Source organism: Anomaloglossus baeobatrachus, chromosome 3 (genome assembly GCF_048569485.1).
Source record: "Anomaloglossus baeobatrachus isolate aAnoBae1 chromosome 3, aAnoBae1.hap1, whole genome shotgun sequence".
Classification (NCBI taxonomy): domain Eukaryota; kingdom Metazoa; phylum Chordata; class Amphibia; order Anura; family Aromobatidae; genus Anomaloglossus; species Anomaloglossus baeobatrachus.
The window spans coordinates 688,807,617-688,831,513 of NC_134355.1; the positions used below are offsets into that span (position 1 = coordinate 688,807,617).

The 23,897-nt window shown below is 47.9% G+C and overlaps 1 protein-coding gene across 1 annotated transcript in view; it reads right to left on the reverse strand.

The window, feature by feature from the left end:
• Window positions 1-2,768: 2,768 nt before the first annotated feature.
• CIMIP2C (ciliary microtubule inner protein 2C) overlaps window positions 2,769-23,897 on the reverse strand; it is a 52,267-nt gene continuing 31,138 nt past the window's right edge. Inside the window, exons 2-4 of the mRNA XM_075338868.1 lie at window positions 15,987-16,260; window positions 15,516-15,628; window positions 2,769-2,904 (exon numbers count right to left, since the gene is read on the reverse strand). Of these exons, the coding sequence (XP_075194983.1) occupies window positions 2,898-2,904; window positions 15,516-15,628; window positions 15,987-16,260 (394 nt within the window). The 3' untranslated portion in view covers window positions 2,769-2,897. The remainder of the gene's footprint in view (window positions 2,905-15,515; window positions 15,629-15,986; window positions 16,261-23,897) is intronic.

A 23,897-nucleotide genomic window follows, 5' to 3' on the forward strand; every position in this document is an offset into this window, starting at 1 on the left:
TCTGACCATTGTCAGTGGCTCTGGCAGATATCCCTCACATCCATGACCTATTGGGCGATTAAAGACTGGACTAATCTGAACTCCTCCACCTGCCCTGACCTCAGCCTTTGTTCTCTGACCTCAGCCTTTGTTCTCTGACCTCAGCCTTTGTTCTCTGACCTCAGCCTTTGTTCTCTGACCTCAGCCTTTGTTCTCTGACCTCAGCCTTTGTTCTCTGACCTCAGCCTTTGTTCTCTGACCTCAGCCTTTGTTCTCTGACCTCAGCCTTTGTTCTCTGACCTCAGCCTTGTGTTCTCTGACCTCAGCCTTGTGTTCTCTGACCTCAGCCTTGTGTTCTCTGACCTCAGCCTTGTGTTCTCTGACCTCAGCCTTGTGTTCTCTGACCTCAGCCTTGTGTTCTCTGACCTCAGCCTTGTGTTCTCTGACCTCAGCCTTTTGTTCTCTGACCTCAGCCTTTTGTTCTCTGACCTCAGCCTTTTGTTCTCTGACCTCAGCCTTTTGTTCTCTGACCTTAGCCTTTTGTTCTCTGACCTTAGCCTTTTGTTCTCTGACCTTAGCCTTTTGTTCTCTGACCTTAGCCTTTTGTTCTCTGACCTTAGCCTTTTGTTCTCTGACCTTAGCCTTTTGTTCTCTACCTGTCCTGACCCCAGCCTTTTGTTCTCTGACCTCAGCCTTGTTCTCTACCTGTCCTGACCCCAGCCTTGTTCTCTGACCCCAGCCTTGTTCTCTGACCCCAGCCTTGTTCTCTGACTACTTGTGTTTTCCACCGGTTCTGCTCTCGCTCTTGTTCTATACATCATTACCCAGTCCCATGCAACAAATTGTGAAGTCACCTTCAGAGAGGTGATGGAGCCAAGCAGATATAACACTTATTTCATGGCCCAAAGAATAAGAGAAAATCCTCTGGTTTCTAGAAGCCCGAGGTCATGGCTGAACACGGGGCGGTAATGTTGTGTGGTGTTGTGTTCTCTGACCTTCTGCCCGCATCCTCCACCATTGCTGATCAGGAGCGGATTCTCCCTCCACTGTGAATGTGAATCGGATCGTTAGCAGTTGATGTGGGTGGAACACAATAAAGCAGCAGAGTCGCTTCGCCTGCCCTTCATGTAAGGAAACAAGCGCTGCTCGGGAAAATGAGGTATGAAAAGCACATTAATAAGACGAGGAGGGGGTGAAGGTCACCGCTCTGCGTGTAATACGAGCTCTCATATACAGAGGCTGGATCCATCACACGTCTACCGGAGGAGCTGCAGACAGGCATCTCTGCGGCACATCTGCTGGGAAATAAGTGAACCCTATAAATCTGGTGGCCAGGAGGTCCCTGAGCCGCACACTTTGCACCCCGCCCCAGAGTGCAGATGGGCTCCACCTTTGGTTGCTGACATTGAGGTATTTGGAATCGGACTGTACCGAAGGTGTGGAGCTGACCTCACCAGGCTCCGAATATTAAGCCTCAAAAGCAGAGGGTTCCTCTAGTCTGCACTTGCCCCCTCCACCTGGTGCGCTGCTCCTTTCTTAAATTTGGCACTGACCATTTTACTACCCGGAGGTCAACTGTGATACTGAAATATGGGGGGTTGTGTATAATTTTGTGTATGTTCGTATTTTAGGCATGGTGCTCTGTCCATGCTGTGTACATTGTCCTATTTGCAGGGTGATCACCCCCTGCTGGGCTTTTGTCCCTAGGTGTGAAGGAGGGGGGCCTGGAATCCACCAAACTCTCTGCTTACCTGGAGCGAGAAGCAGGAAGATTCAGCCTCTGTGGGAGAAGCTGAGGCTCCTCTGAGAGACCTGGACATTTATCGCTTAGGCCCCTTTCACGTTGCGTTTTTCTCTACGTCCACAGGTCCCGTCGGGGCATCCATCCGGACCGCCCCTCCCCCACTCTGCAAAACGTGCTCCGGACGCATGCGCCCAACAAGGCCATTCACTGTTATGGAGCGCACTGCGTTAGCGTGTGCTCTGTTTTGTGCAATTTTGTGCACATATACGTTTCTGCAGACGGACACCCGAACGTAGTCCACCTACGTTCGGGTGTCAGTCTGCAGAAACGTATATATGCACAAAATTGCACAAAACATAGCACACGCTAACGCAGTGCGCTCCATAGTGAATGGCCCTGTTGGGCGCATGCGTCCGGAGCACGTTTTGCAGAGTGGGGGAGGGGCGGTCCGGACGGATGCCCCGACGGGACCTGTGGACGTAGAGAAAAACGCAATGTGAAAGGGGCCTTACTGGACCATATCTGTGTTCCTGGACTATTTTACCCTCTGTGTGGTGGAACATGGGGGGTGGTGTATAATTTTGTGTGTGTTCGTATTTTAGGTGTGGTGCTCTGTCCATGCTGTGTACATTGTCCTGTTTGCAGGGTAATCACCCCCTGCTGGGCTTTTGTCCCTAGGTGTGGGGAAGAGGGGCCTGGAATCCACCCAACTCTCTGCTTACCTGAGAGATTATTCAGTCTGGAGGACAAGAGAGAAGCAGGAAGATTCATCCTCTGTGGGAGAAGCTGAGGCTCCTCGGAGAGACCTGGACATTTATCCCTTACTGGACTGTATCTGTGTTCCTGGACTATTTTACCCTCTGTGTGGTGGATTATATTATGGACGTCCTAATTTGCTTGGAATAAATGCTCTTTAGATTGCTCACTCATCTCTCGCTCTGTTGTGTGATATCGGAGAAGGACCCCGTGACATCAACCAAGGACGAGGCCACCGCTGTGTTTTGCCACCATTGTGTTGTACCAAATTAGAAAACCGTAACAAGTATCCGGAGCGCCCCCTTTAATGCAGCGTATGGAGTAGAGATGATGGGGTACATGGTACAGAGGACACCAGTGCGTTCCGTTCTTTTGAGGTCAGGCCAAGGGTCCTCGTTTTTGTTGACGTCTATCGTGGTCAAAGCCTAGAAATGAAGAAAAAATTAACGATAAGATGTCAGAAGACCCAACAAACCTGCCACATCCAGGGTCGTTCCGAAGCATCGAGCCGGATTATAGGAAGTGTGGAGACCTCTAGCTGTACAATGTACGGGGTCACCGCCGCCCCATGGACTGGGTACGGGGGACCTGGCGTAAGTCACACAATAAGGCGCCAAATTCACAACAATTATTTCTGCAAGGGACAAAACCATCCAAAAGTTACTCTGCAGAGGCCATTTCCAGTGAAGGGTTCACAAACTAATTAGCCACATATTGCAATTTTTGGCCTGAAAAAGCCACACGTCCAATTATCATCCTAATGGAAAGATGGGTGTCAAAAAATCTGCATGGGGCCCCCACTGCCTGAGTCTCTGCCATGAGAAAGCGGAGCTGTAGTGTAAAGCATGAGGGAGAGACTGTGGCCCCCGGGTGCTGCTGATTTCTACCATCCTAAGAAAAGATGGCGGGCGAAAAAGAAAGGATTAAAGCCACTGCCTGAGTCTCTGCCATGAGAAAGCGGAGCTGTAGTGTAAAGCATGAGGGAGAGACGGAGCAGCTGCCTGAGGCTCTGCCATAAGGAAGCAGAGCTGTAGTGTAAAGCATGAGGGAGACACTGAGCAGCTGGTGAGGCTCTGATAGGACAGGAAGGGGATTTCAGAATAGTTATAATTAGTGAGGCCTCTTTGTTACAATAACTATTCTGAAATCCACCTCCTGTCCGATCAGAGCCTTGGACAGCTTCTTTGTCGCTCCCTCATGCTTTACACTACTGCTTCGCTTCTCTATGGCAGTCATCATTAGTGAGGCCTCTAAGTTACAATAACTGCCATAAGGAAGCAGAGCTGTAGTGTAAAGTATAAGGGAGAGACGGAGCAGCTGTGCAAGGCTCTGATTGGACAAGAGGGGGATTTCAGAATAGTTATTGTAACAAAGAGGCCTCACTAATCATAACTGCCGTAGGGAAGCAAAGCTGTAGTGTAAAGCATGAGGGAGAGACGGAGCAGCTGCTGAGGCTCTGCCATAAGGAAGCAGAGCTGTAGTGTAAAGCATGAGGGAGGGACTGAGCAGCTGCTGGAGGCTATGCCATAAGGAAGCAGAGCTGTAGTGTAAAGCATGAGGGAGGGGTAGAGCAGCTGCTGGAGGCTATGCCATAAGGAAGCAGAGCTGTAGTGTAAAGCATGAGGGAGAGACGGAGCAGCTGCTGAGGCTCTGCCATAAGGAAGCAGAGCTGTAGTGTAAAGCATGAGGGAGAGACGGAGCAGCTGCCTGAGGCTATGCCATATGGAAGCAGAGCTGTAGTGTAAAGCATGAGGGAGAGACTGAGCAGCTACATGAGGCTCTGCCATAAGGAAGCAGAGCTGTAGTGTAAAGCATGAGGGAGAGACGGAGCAGCTGGCTGAGGCTCTGCCATAAGGAAGCAGAGCTGTAGTGTAAAGCATGAGGGAGAGACGGAGCAGCTGCCTGAGGCTATGCCATATGGAAACAGAGCTGTAGTGTAAAGCATAAGGGAGAGACGGAGCAGCTGCTGAGGCTATGCCATAAGGAAGCAGCTGTAGTGTAAAGCATGAGGGAGAGACGGAGCAGCTGCCTGAGGCTATGCCATAAGGAAGCAGAGCTGTAGTGTAAAGCATGAGGGAGAGACGGAGCAGCTGGCTGAGGCTATGCCATAAGGAAGCAGAGCTGTAGTGTAAAGCATGAGGGAGGGACTGAGCAGCTGCCTGAGGCTATGCCATATGGAAACAGAGCTGTAGTGTAAAGCATGAGGGAGAGACGGAGCAGCTGCCTGAGGCTATGCCATAAGGAAGCAGAGCTGTAGTGTAAAGCATGAGGGAGGGACTGGGCAGCTGCCTGAGGCTATGCCATATGGAAACAGAGCTGTAGTGTAAAGCATGAGGGAGGGACTGAGCAGCTGCCTGAGGCTATGCCATATGGAAGCAGAGCTGTAGTGTAAAGCATGAGGGAGGGACGGAGCAGCTGCCTGAGGCTATGCCATATGGAAGCAGAGCTGTAGTGTAAAGCATGAGGGAGACACTGAGCAGCTGGTGATGCTCTGATAGGACAGGAAGGGGATTTCAGAATAGTTATAATTAGTGAGGCCTCTTTGTTACAATAACTATTCTGAAATCCACCTCCTGTCCGATCAGAGCCTTGGACAGCTTCTTTGTCGCTCCCTCATGCTTTACACTACTGCTTCGCTTCTCTATGGCAGTCATCATTAGTGAGGCCTCTAAGTTACAATAACTGCCATAAGGAAGCAGAGCTGTAGTGTAAAGTATAAGGGAGAGACGGAGCAGCTGTGCAAGGCTCTGATTGGACAGGAGGGGGATTTCAGAATAGTTATTGTAACAAAGAGGCCTCACTCATCATAACTGCCGTAGGGAAGCAAAGCTGTAGTGTAAAGCATGAGGGAGAGACGGAGCAGCTGCTGAGGCTCTGCCATAAGGAAGCAGAGCTGTAGTGTAAAGCATGAGGGAGAGACGGAGCAGCTGGCTGAGGCTCTGCCATAAGGAAGCAGAGCTGTAGTGTAAAGCATGAGGGAGGGACTGAGCAGCTGCTGGAGGCTATGCCATAAGGAAGCAGAGCTGTAGTGTAAAGCATGAGGGAGGGGTAGAGCAGCTGCTGGAGGCTATGCCATAAGGAAGCAGAGCTGTAGTGTAAAGCATGAGGGAGGGACTGAGCAGCTGCCTGAGGCTATGCCATAAGGAACCAGAGCTGTAGTGTAAAGCATGAGGGAGGGACTGGGCAGCTGCCTGAGGCTCTGCCATAAGGAAGCAGAGCTGTAGTGTAAGCATGAGGGAGAGACGGAGCAGCTGCCTGAGGCTCTGCCATAAGGAAGCAGAGCTGTAGTGTAAAGCATGAGGGAGGGACTGAGCAGCTGCCTGAGGCTATGCCATAAGGAAGCAGAGCTGTAGTGTAAAGCATGAGGGAGGGACTGAGCAGCTACATGAGGCTATGCCATAAGGAAGCAGAGCTGTAGTGTAAAGCATGAGGGAGGGACTGAGCAGCTGCCTGAGGCTATGCCATAAGGAAGCAGAGCTGTAGTGTAAAGCATGAGGGAGGGACTGAGCAGCTGCCTGAGGCTATGCCATAAGGAAGCAGAGCTGTAGTGTAAAGCATGAGGGAGGGACTGAGCAGCTACATGAGGCTATGCCATAAGGAAGCAGAGCTGTAGTGTAAAGCATGAGGGAGAGACTGAGCAGCTGCCTGAGGCTATGCCATAAGGAAGCAGAGCTGTAGTGTAAAGCATGAGGGAGGGACTGAGCAGCTGCCTGAGGCTATGCCATAAGGAAGCAGAGCTGTAGTGTAAAGCATGAGGGAGGGACTGAGCAGCTGCCTGAGGCTATGCCATAAGGAAGCAGAGCTGTAGTGTAAGCATGAGGGAGGGACTGAGCAGCTGCTGGAGGCTATGCCATAAGGAAGCAGAGCTGTAGTGTAAAGCATGAGGGAGAGACGGAGCAGCTGGCTGAGGCTCTGCCATAAGGAAGCAGAGCTGTAGTGTAAAGCATGAGGGAGAGACGGAGCAGCTGGCTGAGGCTCTGCCATAAGGAAGCAGAGCTGTAGTGTAAAGCATGAGGGAGGGACTGGGCAGCTGCCTGAGGCTCTGCCATAAGGAAGCAGAGCTGTAGTGTAAAGCATGAGGGAGGGACTGAGCAGCTGCCTGAGGCTCTGCCATAAGGAAGCAGAGCTGTAGTGTAAGCATGAGGGAGAGACGGAGCAGCTGGCTGAGGCTCTGCCATAAGGAAGCAGAGCTGTAGTGTAAAGCATGAGGGAGGGACTGGGCAGCTGCCTGAGGCTATGCCATAAGGAAGCAGAGCTGTAGTGTAAAGCATGAGGGAGAGACGGAGCAGCTGCTGAGGCTATGCCATAAGGAAGCAGAGCTGTAGTGTAAAGCATGAGGGAGGGACTGGGCAGCTGCCTGAGGCTATGCCATAAGGAAGCAGCTGTAGTGTAAAGCATGAAGGAGGGACTGAGCAGCTGCTGAGGCTATGCCATATGGAAGCAGCTGTAGTGTAAAGCATGAGGGAGAGACGGAGCAGCTGCCTGAGGCTATGCCATATGGAAACAGAGCTGTAGTGTAAAGCATGAGGGAGGGACTGAGCAGCTGCTGAGGCTATGCCATAAGGAAGCAGAGCTGTAGTGTAAAGCATGAGGGAGAGACGGAGCAGCTGCCTGAGGCTATGCCATAAGGAAGCAGAGCTGTAGTGTAAAGCATGAGGGAGAGACGGAGCAGCTGCCTGAGGCTATGCCATAAGGAAGCAGAGCTGTAGTGTAAAGCATGAGGGAGGGACTGAGCAGCTGCCTGAGGCTCTGCCATAAGGAAGCAGAGCTGTAGTGTAAAGCATGAGGGAGACACTGAGCAGCTGGTGAGGCTCTGATAGGACAGGAAGGGGATTTCAGAATAGTTATAATTAGTGAGGCCTCTTTGTTACAATAACTATTCTGAAATCCACCTCCTGTCCGATCAGAGCCTTGGACAGCTTCTTTGTCGCTCCCTCATGCTTTACACTACTGCTTCGCTTCTCTATGGCAGTCATCATTAGTGAGGCCTCTAAGTTACAATAACTGCCATAAGGAAGCAGAGCTGTAGTGTAAAGTATAAGGGAGAGACGGAGCAGCTGTGCAAGGCTCTGATTGGACAGGAGGGGGATTTCAGAATAGTTATTGTAACAAAGAGGCCTCACTCATCATAACTGCCGTAGGGAAGCAAAGCTGTAGTGTAAAGCATGAGGGAGAGACGGAGCAGCTGCTGAGGCTCTGCCATAAGGAAGCAGAGCTGTAGTGTAAAGCATGAGGGAGAGACGGAGCAGCTGGCTGAGGCTCTGCCATAAGGAAGCAGAGCTGTAGTGTAAAGCATGAGGGAGGGACTGAGCAGCTGCTGGAGGCTATGCCATAAGGAAGCAGAGCTGTAGTGTAAAGCATGAGGGAGGGGTAGAGCAGCTGCTGGAGCCTATGCCATAAGGAAGCAGAGCTGTAGTGTAAAGCATGAGGGAGAGACGGAGCAGCTGCCTGAGGCTATGCCATATGGAAGCAGAGCTGTAGTGTAAAGCATGAGGGAGGGACTGAGCAGCTGCTGGAGGCTATGCCATAAGGAAGCAGAGCTGTAGTGTAAAGCATGAGGGAGAGACGGAGCAGCTGCCTGAGGCTATGCCATATGGAAACAGCTGTAGTGTAAAGCATGAGGGAGAGACGGAGCAGCTGCTGAGGCTATGCCATAAGGAAGCAGCTGTAGTGTAAAGCATGAGGGAGGGACTGAGCAGCTGCTGAGGCTCTGCCATAAGGAAGCAGAGCTGTAGTGTAAAGCATGAGGGAGAGACGGAGCAGCTGGCTGAGGCTCTGCCATAAGGAAGCAGAGCTGTAGTGTAAAGCATGAGGGAGGGACTGAGCAGCTGCCTGAGGCTATGCCATAAGGAAGCAGAGCTGTAGTGTAAAGCATGAGGGAGGGGTAGAGCAGCTGCTGGAGGCTATGCCATAAGGAAGCAGAGCTGTAGTGTAAAGCATGAGGGAGGGACTGAGCAGCTGTCTGAGGCTATGCCATATGGAAACAGAGCTGTAGTGTAAAGCATGAGGGAGGGACTGAGCAGCTGCTGAGGCTATGCCATAAGGAAGCAGAGCTGTAGTGTAAAGCATGAGGGAGGGACTGAGCAGCTGCTGGAGGCTCTGCCATAAGGAAGCAGAGCTGTAGTGTAAAGCATGAGGGAGGGGTAGAGCAGCTGCTGGAGGCTATGCCATAAGGAAGCAGAGCTGTAGTGTAAAGCATGAGGGAGAGACGGAGCAGCTGCCTGAGGCTATGCCATATGGAAACAGAGCTGTAGTGTAAAGCATGAGGGAGGGACTGAGCAGCTGCCTGAGACTATGCCATAAGGAAGCAGAGCTGTAGTGTAAAGCATGAGGGAGGCACTGAGCAGCTGCCTGAGGCTATACCATAAGGAAGCAGAGCTGTAGTGTAAAGCATGAGGGAGAGACGGAGCAGCTGCCTGAGGCTATGCCATATGGAAACAGAGCTGTAGTGTAAAGCATGAGGGAGGGACTGAGCAGCTGCCTGAGACTATGCCATAAGGAACCAGAGCTGTAGTGTAAAGCATGAGGGAGGGACTGAGCAGCTGCCTGAGGCTATGCCATAAGGAACCAGAGCTGTAGTGTAAAGCATGAGGGAGGGACTGGGCAGCTGCCTGAGGCTCTGCCATAAGGAAGCAGAGCTGTAGTGTAAAGCATGAGGGAGGGACTGAGCAGCTGCCTGAGGCTATGCCATAAGGAAGCAGAGCTGTAGTGTAAAGCATGAGGGAGAGACTGAGCAGCTGCCTGAGGCTCTGCCATAAGGAAGCAGAGCTGTAGTGTAAGCATGAGGGAGAGACGGAGCAGCTGGCTGAGGCTCTGCCATAAGGAAGCAGAGCTGTAGTGTAAAGCATGAGGGAGAGACGGAGCAGCTGGCTGAGGCTCTGCCATAAGGAAGCAGAGCTGTAGTGTAAAGCATGAGGGAGGGACTGGGCAGCTGCTGAGGCTATGCCATAAGGAAGCAGAGCTGTAGTGTAAAGCATGAGGGAGGGACTGGGCAGCTGCCTGAGGCTATGCCATAAGGAAGCAGCTGTAGTGTAAAGCATGAGGGAGAGACGGAGCAGCTGCCTGAGGCTATGCCATATGGAAACAGCTGTAGTGTAAAGCATGAGGGAGGGACTGAGCAGCTGCTGAGGCTATGCCATAAGGAAGCAGAGCTGTAGTGTAAAGCATGAGGGAGAGACGGAGCAGCTGCCTGAGGCTATGCCATATGGAAACAGCTGTAGTGTAAAGCATGAGGGAGGGACTGAGCAGCTGCTGAGGCTCTGCCATAAGGAAGCAGAGCTGTAGTGTAAAGCATGAGGGAGGGACTGAGCAGCTGCCTGAGGCTCTGCCATAAGGAAGCAGAGCTGTAGTGTAAAGCATGAGGGAGACACTGAGCAGCTGGTGAGGCTCTGATAGGACAGGAAGGGGATTTCAGAATAGTTATAATTAGTGAGGCCTCTTTGTTACAATAACTATTCTGAAATCCACCTCCTGTCCGATCAGAGCCTTGGACAGCTTCTTTGTCGCTCCCTCATGCTTTACACTACTGCTTCGCTTCTCTATGGCAGTCATCATTAGTGAGGCCTCTAAGTTACAATAACTGCCATAAGGAAGCAGAGCTGTAGTGTAAAGTATAAGGGAGAGACGGAGCAGCTGTGCAAGGCTCTGATTGGACAGGAGGGGGATTTCAGAATAGTTATTGTAACAAAGAGGCCTCACTCATCATAACTGCCGTAGGGAAGCAAAGCTGTAGTGTAAAGCATGAGGGAGAGACGGAGCAGCTGGCTGAGGCTCTGCCATAAGGAAGCAGAGCTGTAGTGTAAAGCATGAGGGAGGGGTAGAGCAGCTGCTGGAGGCTATGCCATAAGGAAGCAGAGCTGTAGTGTAAAGCATGAGGGAGAGACGGAGCAGCTGCCTGAGGCTATGCCATATGGAAGCAGAGCTGTAGTGTAAAGCATGAGGGAGGGACTGAGCAGCTGCTGAGGCTATGCCATAAGGAAGCAGAGCTGTAGTGTAAGCATGAGGGAGGGACTGGGCAGCTGCTGAGGCTATGCCATAAGGAAGCAGAGCTGTAGTGTAAAGCATGAGGGAGAGACGGAGCAGCTGCTGAGGCTATGCCATAAGGAAGCAGAGCTGTAGTGTAAAGCATGAGGGAGAGACTGAGCAGCTGGCTGAGGCTCTGCCATAAGGAAGCAGAGCTGTAGTGTAAAGCATGAGGGAGAGACGGAGCAGCTGCTGAGGCTATGCCATAAGGAAGCAGAGCTGTAGTGTAAAGCATGAGGGAGGGACTGGGCAGCTGCCTGAGGCTATGCCATAAGGAAGCAGAGCTGTAGTGTAAGCATGAGGGAGGGACTGGGCAGCTGCTGAGGCTATGCCATAAGGAAGCAGAGCTGTAGTGTAAAGCATGAGGGAGAGACGGAGCAGCTGCTGAGGCTATGCCATAAGGAAGCAGAGCTGTAGTGTAAAGCATGAGGGAGAGACTGAGCAGCTGGCTGAGGCTCTGCCATAAGGAAGCAGAGCTGTAGTGTAAAGCATGAGGGAGGGACTGAGCAGCTGCCTGAGGCTATGCCATATGGAAGCAGAGCTGTAGTGTAAAGCATGAGGGAGGGACGGAGCAGCTGCTGAGGCTCTGCCATAAGGAAGCAGAGCTGTAGTGTAAAGCATGAGGGAGGGACTGGGCAGCTGCCTGAGGCTATGCCATATGGAAACAGAGCTGTAGTGTAAAGCATGAGGGAGAGACGGAGCAGCTGGCTGAGGCTCTGCCATAAGGAAGCAGAGCTGTAGTGTAAAGCATGAGGGAGAGACGGAGCAGCTGGCTGAGGCTCTGCCATAAGGAAGCAGAGCTGTAGTGTAAAGCATGAGGGAGGGACTGGGCAGCTGCCTGAGGCTATGCCATAAGGAAGCAGAGCTGTAGTGTAAAGCATGAGGGAGAGACTGAGCAGCTGCTGAGGCTATGCCATAAGGAAGCAGAGCTGTAGTGTAAAGCATGAGGGAGGGACTGGGCAGCTGCCTGAGGCTATGCCATAAGGAAGCAGCTGTAGTGTAAAGCATGAAGGAGGGACTGAGCAGCTGCTGAGGCTATGCCATATGGAAGCAGCTGTAGTGTAAAGCATGAGGGAGAGACGGAGCAGCTGCCTGAGGCTATGCCATATGGAAACAGCTGTAGTGTAAAGCATGAGGGAGGGACTGAGCAGCTGCTGAGGCTATGCCATAAGGAAGCAGAGCTGTAGTGTAAAGCATGAGGGAGAGACGGAGCAGCTGCCTGAGGCTCTGCCATAAGGAAGCAGAGCTGTAGTGTAAAGCATGAGGGAGGGACTGAGCAGCTGCCTGAGGCTCTGCCATAAGGAAGCAGAGCTGTAGTGTAAAGCATGAGGGAGACACTGAGCAGCTGGTGAGGCTCTGATAGGACAGGAAGGGGATTTCAGAATAGTTATAATTAGTGAGGCCTCTTTGTTACAATAACTATTCTGAAATCCACCTCCTGTCCGATCAGAGCCTTGGACAGCTTCTTTGTCGCTCCCTCATGCTTTACACTACTGCTTCGCTTCTCTATGGCAGTCATCATTAGTGAGGCCTCTAAGTTACAATAACTGCCATAAGGAAGCAGAGCTGTAGTGTAAAGTATAAGGGAGAGACGGAGCAGCTGTGCAAGGCTCTGATTGGACAGGAGGGGGATTTCAGAATAGTTATTGTAACAAAGAGGCCTCACTCATCATAACTGCCGTAGGGAAGCAAAGCTGTAGTGTAAAGCATGAGGGAGAGACGGAGCAGCTGGCTGAGGCTCTGCCATAAGGAAGCAGAGCTGTAGTGTAAAGCATGAGGGAGGGACTGAGCAGCTGCTGGAGGCTATGCCATAAGGAAGCAGAGCTGTAGTGTAAAGCATGAGGGAGGGGTAGAGCAGCTGCTGGAGGCTATGCCATAAGGAAGCAGAGCTGTAGTGTAAAGCATGAGGGAGAGACGGAGCAGCTGCCTGAGGCTATGCCATATGGAAGCAGAGCTGTAGTGTAAAGCATGAGGGAGGGACTGAGCAGCTGCTGAGGCTATGCCATAAGGAAGCAGAGCTGTAGTGTAAGCATGAGGGAGGGACTGGGCAGCTGCTGAGGCTATGCCATAAGGAAGCAGAGCTGTAGTGTAAAGCATGAGGGAGAGACGGAGCAGCTGCTGAGGCTATGCCATAAGGAAGCAGAGCTGTAGTGTAAAGCATGAGGGAGAGACTGAGCAGCTGGCTGAGGCTCTGCCATAAGGAAGCAGAGCTGTAGTGTAAAGCATGAGGGAGAGACGGAGCAGCTGCTGAGGCTATGCCATAAGGAAGCAGAGCTGTAGTGTAAAGCATGAGGGAGGGACTGGGCAGCTGCCTGAGGCTATGCCATAAGGAAGCAGAGCTGTAGTGTAAGCATGAGGGAGGGACTGGGCAGCTGCTGAGGCTATGCCATAAGGAAGCAGAGCTGTAGTGTAAAGCATGAGGGAGAGACGGAGCAGCTGCTGAGGCTATGCCATAAGGAAGCAGAGCTGTAGTGTAAAGCATGAGGGAGAGACTGAGCAGCTGGCTGAGGCTCTGCCATAAGGAAGCAGAGCTGTAGTGTAAAGCATGAGGGAGGGACTGAGCAGCTGCCTGAGGCTATGCCATATGGAAGCAGAGCTGTAGTGTAAAGCATGAGGGAGGGACGGAGCAGCTGCTGAGGCTCTGCCATAAGGAAGCAGAGCTGTAGTGTAAAGCATGAGGGAGGGACTGGGCAGCTGCCTGAGGCTATGCCATATGGAAACAGAGCTGTAGTGTAAAGCATGAGGGAGAGACGGAGCAGCTGGCTGAGGCTATGCCATAAGGAAGCAGCTGTAGTGTAAAGCATGAGGGAGAGACGGAGCAGCTGCCTGAGGCTATGCCATATGGAAGCAGCTGTAGTGTAAAGCATGAGGGAGAGACGGAGCAGCTGCCTGAGGCTATGCCATAAGGAAGCAGAGCTGTAGTGTAAAGCATGAGGGAGAGACGGAGCAGCTGCTGAGGCTATGCCATATGGAAGCAGCTGTAGTGTAAAGCATGAGGGAGAGACGGAGCAGCTGCCTGAGGCTATGCCATAAGGAAGCAGAGCTGTAGTGTAAAGCATGAGGGAGAGACGGAGCAGCTTCCTGAGGCTCTGCCATAAGGAAGCAGAGCTGTAGTGTAAAGCATGAGGGAGGGACGGAGCAGCTGCCTGAGGCTATGCCATAAGGAAGCAGAGCTGTAGTGTAAAGCATGAGGGAGGGACTGGGCAGCTGCCTGAGGCTATGCCATATGGAAACAGAGCTGTAGTGTAAAGCATGAGGGAGAGACTGAGCAGCTGCCTGAGGCTATGCCATATGGAAGCAGAGCTGTAGTGTAAAGCATGAGGGAGGGACTGGGCAGCTGTCTGAGGCTATGCCATATGGAAACAGCTGTAGTGTAAAGCATGAGGGAGAGACGGAGCAGCTGCCTGAGGCTATGCCATATGGAAACAGAGCTGTAGTGTAAGCATGAGGGAGGGACTGAGCAGCTGCCTGAGGCTCTGCCATAAGGAAGCAGAGCTGTAGTGTAAAGCATGAGGGAGGGGTAGAGCAGCTGCTGAGGCTATGCCATAAGGAAGCAGCTGTAGTGTAAAGCATGAGGGAGAGACGGAGCAGCTGGCTGAGGCTCTGCCATAAGGAAGCAGAGCTGTAGTGTAAAGCATGAGGGAGAGACGGAGCAGCTGCTGAGGCTATGCCATAAGGAAGCAGAGCTGTAGTGTAAAGCATGAGGGAGGGACTGGGCAGCTGCCTGAGGCTATGCCATAAGGAAGCAGCTGTAGTGTAAAGCATGAAGGAGGGACTGAGCAGCTGCTGAGGCTATGCCATATGGAAGCAGCTGTAGTGTAAAGCATGAGGGAGGGACTGAGCAGCTGCTGGAGGCTATGCCATAAGGAAGCAGAGCTGTAGTGTAAAGCATGAGGGAGAGACGGAGCAGCTGCTGAGGCTATGCCATAAGGAAGCAGAGCTGTAGTGTAAAGCATGAGGGAGGGACTGAGCAGCTACATGAGGCTATGCCATAAGGAAGCAGAGCTGTAGTGTAAAGCATGAGGGAGAGACTGAGCAGCTGCCTGAGGCTATGCCATAAGGAAGCAGAGCTGTAGTGTAAAGCATGAGGGAGGGACTGGGCAGCTGCCTGAGGCTATGCCATAAGGAAGCAGAGCTGTAGTGTAAAGCATGAGGGAGAGACGGAGCAGCTGCCTGAGGCTATGCCATAAGGAAGCAGAGCTGTAGTGTAAAGCATGAGGGAGGGACTGGGCAGCTGCCTGAGGCTATGCCATAAGGAAGCAGAGCTGTAGTGTAAAGCATGAGGGAGAGACGGAGCAGCTGCTGGAGGCTATGCCATAAGGAAGCAGCTGTAGTGTAAAGCATGAGGGAGAGACGGAGCAGCTGGCTGAGGCTCTGATAGGACGGGAGGTGGATTTCAGACTCTCATTCTCTAAGAATGTAGATAAGAGACGTCTCTGATTATACATGTGCAGTAATAGAGCAGAGCTGCAGTGTAAAGCATTAGGGAAGTACTGAGCAGTAGCCTGAACCTCTGCTTGGAGGCAGATTTCAGACTACATGTAACATGTGTCCCTGATCAGCACAGTGCCCCGAAGCAGAGCTGCAGTGTAAAGCATGGGGAAGGACTGACCAGCAGTTTGAGCCCCTAATGGGTCAGGAGGTAGACTTCACACTACCCCGGGCTCCAAGAGACGAGATATATAAGATGTGTCACTTATCATAATTATGCCTCGTTGAATCAAAACTGTAGTGTAAAGCATGAGGGAGGGACTGGGCATCCAATGAGACAGAGGGTCGATCCCCTCCCCAAGATCTAATGCTCCTAATGAAATATTGTCTTTCTACAGGAGGATGGAAACGTTTCGATCCTTGTTTTCCTCTCGCAGCTGTTGTTTGTTACAATGTGTCAGTTACGGAACTCTTTGGAATCCAGGATTCCACCCACTGATACAATGTAACAACCTCTACATCCAGACGATACAATGTATCCTTTGTGACCTACTCTCCTCCAGACTCGCGGTAGGACACTCACATTTGCTGGGGTAGTGGGTAGGCCTCCTCGTTCCTGACCGGCAGGATGAAGTGTGGTACCTGGTGCACGGTGCCGGTTTTGTCGCGGTAGTGATCCCGGTGTTGCTGCGCGCTCTGAAAAAAAAAAAAAAAAAGATGAATATACGACCTGTCACAACATCTGTGATGTAGACGTCACGTCAGTATTATTGGGTCTCACGGTGCGGGTTTGGGTTGGTATTTTGGGGTACTTTAGATTTTGGACTGGTCCCCATCGTTTTCCGGCCGGTATTGAAGCCAGAACCGGCATCAGCCAGTAGAGATTGCATTACTCAGATTTCTTGCAATACTGTTTCCAACCACACGGTGCGCTGTTACGAAAGCCCCACACTGCCCCTCCCGATGAGCACATGACCCCGGCCTCCACTGCTCCTCGGGGGCGGGACCCTCTGTAATCAGATACTACCATACATTGTGAGTAAATGTCACCGACCTTTATGAACCGGTTCAGATCTTGTGCGCGGTCATAATCCACGTTGAATCGGGACCACGTCGTCCTCTGCAGAGATCTGTCCCATCCTCGGGAGCGGTCACCGATCACCAGAGCGGGGTCATTGGAGGAACTTGTGGGAAATTGTCCCCCCTTATAGTACGGGCTGTGACTGGTGCTCAGGGCTGCAGAGCGGAAATCCTGAAAGCAGCGCGCCGTGGTGTTCCCATAGGTGTCACCGTACGTGAAGGACGCGGTAGGGACGTGGCCACGGTACCTGGACAGCGGGAAACGGAGAATTGGATACGGAAAATCGGGTCTATAATCAACCACTAAAGACTGTGAAGAGCGAGGGGAGTGCACAAGAGAAAGCTCCCGCAAGAGGTGACCATAGAAATCATGGGGCCCCATAGCAGAAGGTATAATTGCTGCACCCCCCCCCCAAAAACAAAAAACAACCCAAAACATAACTATTCCGCTGGGTCACATAACAACAAATGTCACAACGTTTCAGCCCTTACAAAGTAAATTTCATCCTATTGAAGCCCCCAGGTTCACCTTTCATTGCTCCCATACAGTAGGGTGCAAAAAAAGTGCCTCCAAACACTGTATGATACCCCCCATGGTCCTCCATATAGTATAAAAAACCACATAGTCCTCCATATATAATAAAGCACCCCATAGTCCTCCATATAGTATAAAGCACCCCCCATGGTCCTCCATATAGTATAATGCACCCATAGTCCTCCATATAGTATAATGCACCCCATAGTCCTCCATATAGTATAATGCACTCCATAGTCCTTCATATAGTATAATGCACCCATAGTCCTCCATACAGTATAATGCACCCCATAGTCCTTCATATAGTATAATGCACCCATAGTCCTCCATACAGTATAATGCACCCCATAGTCCTCCATATAGTATAATGCACCCCATAGTCCTTCATATAGTATAATGCACCCATAGTCCTCCATATAGTATAATGCACTCCATAGTCCTCCATATAGTATAATGCACCCCATAGTCCTTCATATAGTATAATGCACCCATAGTCCTCCATATAGTATAATGCACTCCATAGTCCTCCATATAGTATAATGCATCACCATAGTCCTCCATATAGTATAATGCACCCATAATCCTCCATATAGTATAATGCACCCCATAGTCCTCCATATAGTATAATGCACCCCATAGTGCTTCATATAGTATAATGCACCCATAGTCCTCCATATAGTATAATGCACTCCATAGTCCTCCATATAGTATAATGCACTCCATAGTCCTTCATATAGTATAATGCACCCATAGTCCTCCATATAGTATAATGCACCCCATAGTCCTCCATATAGTATAATGCACCCCATAGTCCTTCATATAGTATAATGCACCCATAGTCCTCCATACAGTATAATGCACCCCATAGTCCTCCATATAGTATAATGCACCCCATAGTCCTTCATATAGTATAATGCACCCATAGTCCTCCATACAGTATAATGCACCCCATAGTCCTCCATATAGTATAATGCACCCCATAGTCCTTCATATAGTATAATGCACCCATAGTCCTCCATACAGTATAATGCACCCCATAGTCCTTCATATAGTATAATGCACCCATAGTCCTCCATACAGTATAATGCACCCCATAGTCCTCCATATAGTATAATGCACCCCATAGTCCTTCATATAGTATAATGCACCCATAGTCCTCCATATAGTATAATGCACTCCATAGTCCTCCATATAGTATAATGCACCCCATAGTCCTTCATATAGTATAATGCACTCCATAGTCCTCCATATAGTATAATGCACCCATAGTCCTCCATATAGTATAATGCACTCCATAGTCCTCCATATAGTATAATGCACCCCATAGTCCTCCATATAGTATAATGCACTCCATAGTCCTCCATATAGTATAATGCACCCATAGTCCTCCATATAGTATAATGCACCCATAATCCTCCATATAGTATAATGCACCCCATAGTCCTCCATATAGTATAATGCACCCCATAGTCCTTCATATAGTATAATGCACCCATAGTCCTCCATATAGTATAATGCACTCCATAGTCCTCCATATAGTATAATGCACCCCATAGTCCTTCATATAGTATAATGCACCCATAGTCCTCCATATAGTATAATGCACCCCATAGTCCTTCATATAGTATAATGCACCCATAGTCCTCCATATAGTATAATGCACCCCATAGTCCTTCATACAGTATAATGCACCCATAGTCCTCCATATAGTATAATGCACCCCATAGTCCTTCATATAGTATAATGCACCCCATAGTCCTCCATATAGTATAATGCACTCCATAGTCCTCCATATAGTATAATGCACCCATAGTCCTCCATATAGTATAATGCACCCATAGTCCTTCATATAGTATAATGCACCCCATAGTCCTCCATATAGTATAATGCACTCCATAGTCCTTCATATAGTATAATGCACCCATAGTCCTCCATACAGTATAATGCACCCCATAGTCCTCCATACAGTATAATGCACCCCATAGTCCTCCATACAGTATAATGCACCCCATAGTCCTCCATATAGTATAATGCATCACGATAGTCCTCCATATAGTATAATGCACCCCATAGTCCTCCATATAGTATAATGCATCACGATACTCCTCCATATAGTATAATGCACCCCTTAGTCCTCAATATAATGCACCTCATAATCCTTTATATATTATAATCCACCCCATACCCCTTGATATAATGCACCCCATGGTCCTCCATATAGTATAATGCACATGATAGTCCTTGATATAATGCGCCCCATAGTCCTCAATATAATGCGCCCCATGGTCCCCGATATACAGTTAGGTCCAGAAATATTTGGACAGTGACACAATTTTGGCGAGTTGGGCTCTGCATGCCACCACATTGGATTTGAAATGAAACCTCTACAACAGAATTCAAGTGCAGATTGTAACGTTTAATTTGAAGGTTTGAACAAAAATATCTGATAGAAATTGTAGGAATTGTCACATTTCTTTACAAACACTCCACATTTTAGGAGGTCAAAAGTAATTGGACAAATAAACCAAACCCAAACAAAATATTTTTATTTTCAATATTTTGTTGCGAATCCTTTGGAGGCAATCACTGCCTTAAGTCTGGAACCCATGGACATCACCAAACGCTGGGTTTCCTCCTTCTTAATGCTTTGCCAGGCCTTTACAGCCGCAGCCTTCAGGTCTTGCTTGTTTGTGGGTCTTTCCGTCTTAAGTCTGGATTTGAGCAAGTGAAATGCATGCTCAATTGGGTTAAGATCTGGTGATTGACTTGGCCATTGCAGAATGTTCCACTTTTTTGCACTCATGAACTCCTGGGTAGCTTTGGCTGTATGCTTGGGGTCATTGTCCATCTGTACTATGAAGCGCCGTCCGATCAACTTTGCGGCATTTGGCTGAATCTGGGCTGAAAGTATATCCCGGTACACTTCAGAATTCATCCGGCTACTCTTGTCTGCTGTTATGTCATCAATAAACACAAGTGACCCAGTGCCATTGAAAGCCATGCATGCCCATGCCATCACGTTGCCTCCACCATGTTTTACAGAGGATGTGGTGTGCCTTGGATCATGTGCCGTTCCCTTTCTTCTCCAAACTTTTTTCTTCCCATCATTCTGGTACAGGTTGATCTTTGTCTCATCTGTCCATAGAATACTTTTCCAGAACTGAGCTGGCTTCATGAGGTGTTTTTCAGCAAATGTAACTCTGGCCTGTCTATTTTTGGAATTGATGAATGGTTTGCATCTAGATGTGAACCCTTTGTATTTACTTTCATGGAGTCTTCTCTTTACTGGTGACTTAGAGACAGATACACCTACTTCACTGAGAGTGTTCTGGACTTCAGTTGATGTTGTGAACGGGTTCTTCTTCACCAAAGAAAGTATGCGGCGATCATCCACCACTGTTGTCATCCGTGGACGCCCAGGCCTTTTTGAGTTCCCAAGCTCACCAGTCAATTCCTTTTTTCTCAGAATGTACCCGACTGTTGATTTTGCTACTCCAAGCATGTCTGCTATCTCTCTGATGGATTTTTTCTTTTTTTTTCAGCCTCAGGATGTTCTGCTTCACCTCAATTGAGAGTTCCTTAGACCGCATGTTGTCTGGTCACAGCAACAGCTTCCAAATGCAAAACCACACACCTGTAATCAACCCCAGACCTTTTAACTACTTCATTGATTACAGTTTAACGAGGGAGACGCCTTCAGAGTTAATTGCAGCCCTTAGAGTCCCTTGTCCAATTACTTTTGGTCCCTTGAAAAAGAGGAGGCTATGCATTACAGAGCTATGATTCCTAAACCCTTTCTCCGATTTGGATGTGAAAACTCTCATATTGCAGCTGGGAGTGTGCACTTTCAGCCCATATTATATATAGAATTGTATTTCTGAACATGTTTTTGTAAACAGCTAAAATAACAAAACTTGTGTCACTGTCCAAATATTTCTGGACCTAACTGTAGTATTATGTCGAATTGGTACTCCCAAACATATCCAAACCTGGGCTATGTGGTACAATATAACTACTACAAAAATGCTCCTATGTACAAGAATATAACTACTATAATACTGCCCCCTGTGTACAAGAATATAACTACTATAATACTGCCCCTATATACAAGAATATAACTACTATAATACTGCCCCTATGTACAAGAATATAACTACTATAATACTGCCCCCTGTGTACAAGAATATAACTACTATAATACTGCCCCTATATACAAGAATATAAATACTATAATACTGCTCCTATGTACAAGAATATAACTACTATAATACTGCCCCCTATGTACAGGAATATAACTACTATAATACTGCCCCTATGTACAAGAATATAACTACTATAATACTGCCCCTATATACAAGAATATAAATACTATAATACTGCTCCTATGTACAAGAATATAACTACTATAATACTGCCCCCTATGTACAGGAATATAACTACTATAATACTGCCCCTATGTACAAGAATATAACTACTATAATACTGCTCCCTATATACAAGAATATAACTACTATAATACTGCCCCCTATATACAAGAATATAACTACTATAATACTGCCCCTATGCACAAGAATATAACTACTATAATACAGCCCCCTATATACAAGAATATATCTACTATAATACTGCCCCCTATGTACAAGAATATATCTACTATAATACTGCTCCCTATGTACAAGAATATATCTACTATAATACTGCCCCTATGCACAAGAATATAACTACTATAATACTGCTCCCTATGTACAAGAATATATCTACTATAATACTGCCCCTATGCACAAGAATATAACTACTATAATACTGCTCCCTATGTACAAGAATATATCTACTATAATACTTCCCCTATGCACAAGAATATAACTACTATAATACTGCTCCCTATGTACAAGAATATATCTACTATAATACTGCCCCTATGCACAAGAATATAACTACTATAATACTGCCCCCTATGTACAAGAATATATCTACTATAATACTGCCCCTATGTACAAGAATATATCTACTATAATACTGCCCCCTATATACAGTAATATAACTACTATAATACTGCCCCTATATAAAAGAATATAACTGCTATAATACTGGATCCGGAGTCACTGGCGGCTTTATAATCAATAATAATAAATATCTCAGCGTTTATCTGGATTTCTTCTGCCAGTGACTGATGACTTTCCTCAATGAGTAACAGACTTCACTGAGGATGTGTAATTAATCCCATTATCTCCGGCTCAGCCTCATTAGCTCCGTATTATCTGTGCCCGAGAATCATCGCACGAAGGAACCGAGAGCAGAAATCCGAGAACCCCGCGCAGCAGAGACATTCCCAATAACCTGATGAGTGATCGGGAGAGGCTGTGAGCTGAAAACTCAAAAGTTCACCCTTATTTGTGTGGACCTCTACAAGTGTGATATACCATATTATTGTATTATAGTAGTTATATTCTTGTACATAGGGGCAGTATTATAGTAGTTATATTCTTGTATATAGGGGCAGTATTATAGTAGTTATATTCCTGTACATAGGAGCAGTATTATAGTAGTTATATTCTTGTACATAGGGGGCAGTATTATAGTAGTTATATTCTTGTACATAGGGGCAGTATTATAGTAGTTATATTCTTGTACATAGGGGCAGTATTATAGTAGTTATATTCCTGTACATAGGAGCAGTATTATAGTAGTTATATTCTTGTACATAGGGGGCAGTATTATAGTAGTTATATTCTTGTACATAGGGAGCAGTATTATAGTAGTTATATTCTTGTACATAGGGGCAGTATTATAGTAGTTATATTCTTGTATATAGGGGGCAGTATTATAGTAGTTATATTCTTGTACATAGGAGGCAGTATTATAGTAGTTATATTCTTGTACATAGGGGCAATATTATAGTAGTTATATTCCTGTACATAGGGGCAGTATTATAGTAGTTATATTCCTGTACATAGGGGCAGTATTATAGTAGTTATAGTGTAGCACACAGCCCAGCTTTGGTTGTTTTCTCCACATTTCAGTACAGGAGATAGCAGATTGGTAATCGGTTGTGTTTGTCACACTCGGCTGCTCGTGTTTCTTTCTCCTTTACCCCCAGCACAGATATATTATATACCTTTATACACTGTAACTTCCTGCTCTGATGCTTTCTGCTGCCTGATCCTTTTAGTGTTGCTGACGTTTAGTGTTGCTCTACCGTTGATATTTGGCATTGCTGCACCTCTGACGTTTGGTGTCCCTTTACCTCTGACGTTTGGTGTCCCTTTACCTCTGACGTTTGGTGTCCCTTTACCTCTGACGTTTGGTGTCCCTTTACCTCTGGCGTTTGGTGTCGCCATACCTCTGGCGTTTGGTGTCGCCATACCTCTGGCGTTTGGTGTCGCCGTACCTCTGGCGTTTGGTGTCGCTGTACCTCTGGCGTTTGGTGTCGCTGTACCTCTGGCGTTTGGTGTCGCTGTACCTCTGGCGTTTGGTGTCGCCGTACCTCTGGCGTTTGGTGTCGCCGTACCTCTGGCGTTTGGTGTCGCCGTACCTCTGGCGTTTGGTGTCGCCGTACCTCTGGCGTTTGGTGTCGCCGTACCTCTGGCGTTTGGTGTCGCCGTACCTCTGGCGTTTGGTGTCGCTGTACCTCTGACGTTTGGTGTCGCTGTACCTCTGACGTTTGATGTCCCTTTACCTCTGATGCTTGGTGTTGCTGTACCTCTCACGCTTGGTGTCGCTGTACCTCTGACGTTTGATGTCCCTTTACCTCTGATGTTTGGTGTCGTCCCTTTACCTCTGATGCTTGGTGTTGCTGTACCCAGGGCTGTGGAGTCGGAGTCGTGGAGTCGGAGTCGGAGTCGGAGCTCATTTTGGTGGAGTCGGAGTCGGTATAAAATGCACCGACTCCGACTCCTAAAATATATAATAAATTGGGGACAGGAGTGCAATGCAGAATGTGCTGAATATTTTACTAAATAATAACATTTAGTATAATGCTTATATTTAAGTGAAAAATTTATTGTAGTACAATGTGAACATCAGACATTTAATTGTTTTTATGATACAATAATCAAGATATTTGGATAGAACATAAAATATTTATTGAAATACAACTTTAGAACACAAAAAACTAATAAATTGTAAATATGTAATATATTATATATATATATATATATATATATATATATACAGTGTATATACACACACAAGATATATATGTAATCTACTGTATATTACATAGTGTATTACATATTTACAATTTATTACAGTTTTTTGTGTTCTAAAGTTGTATCCAATAAATATATTTTATGTTCTATCCAAATATCTTGATTATTGTATCATAAAAATTATTAAATGTCTGATGTTCAC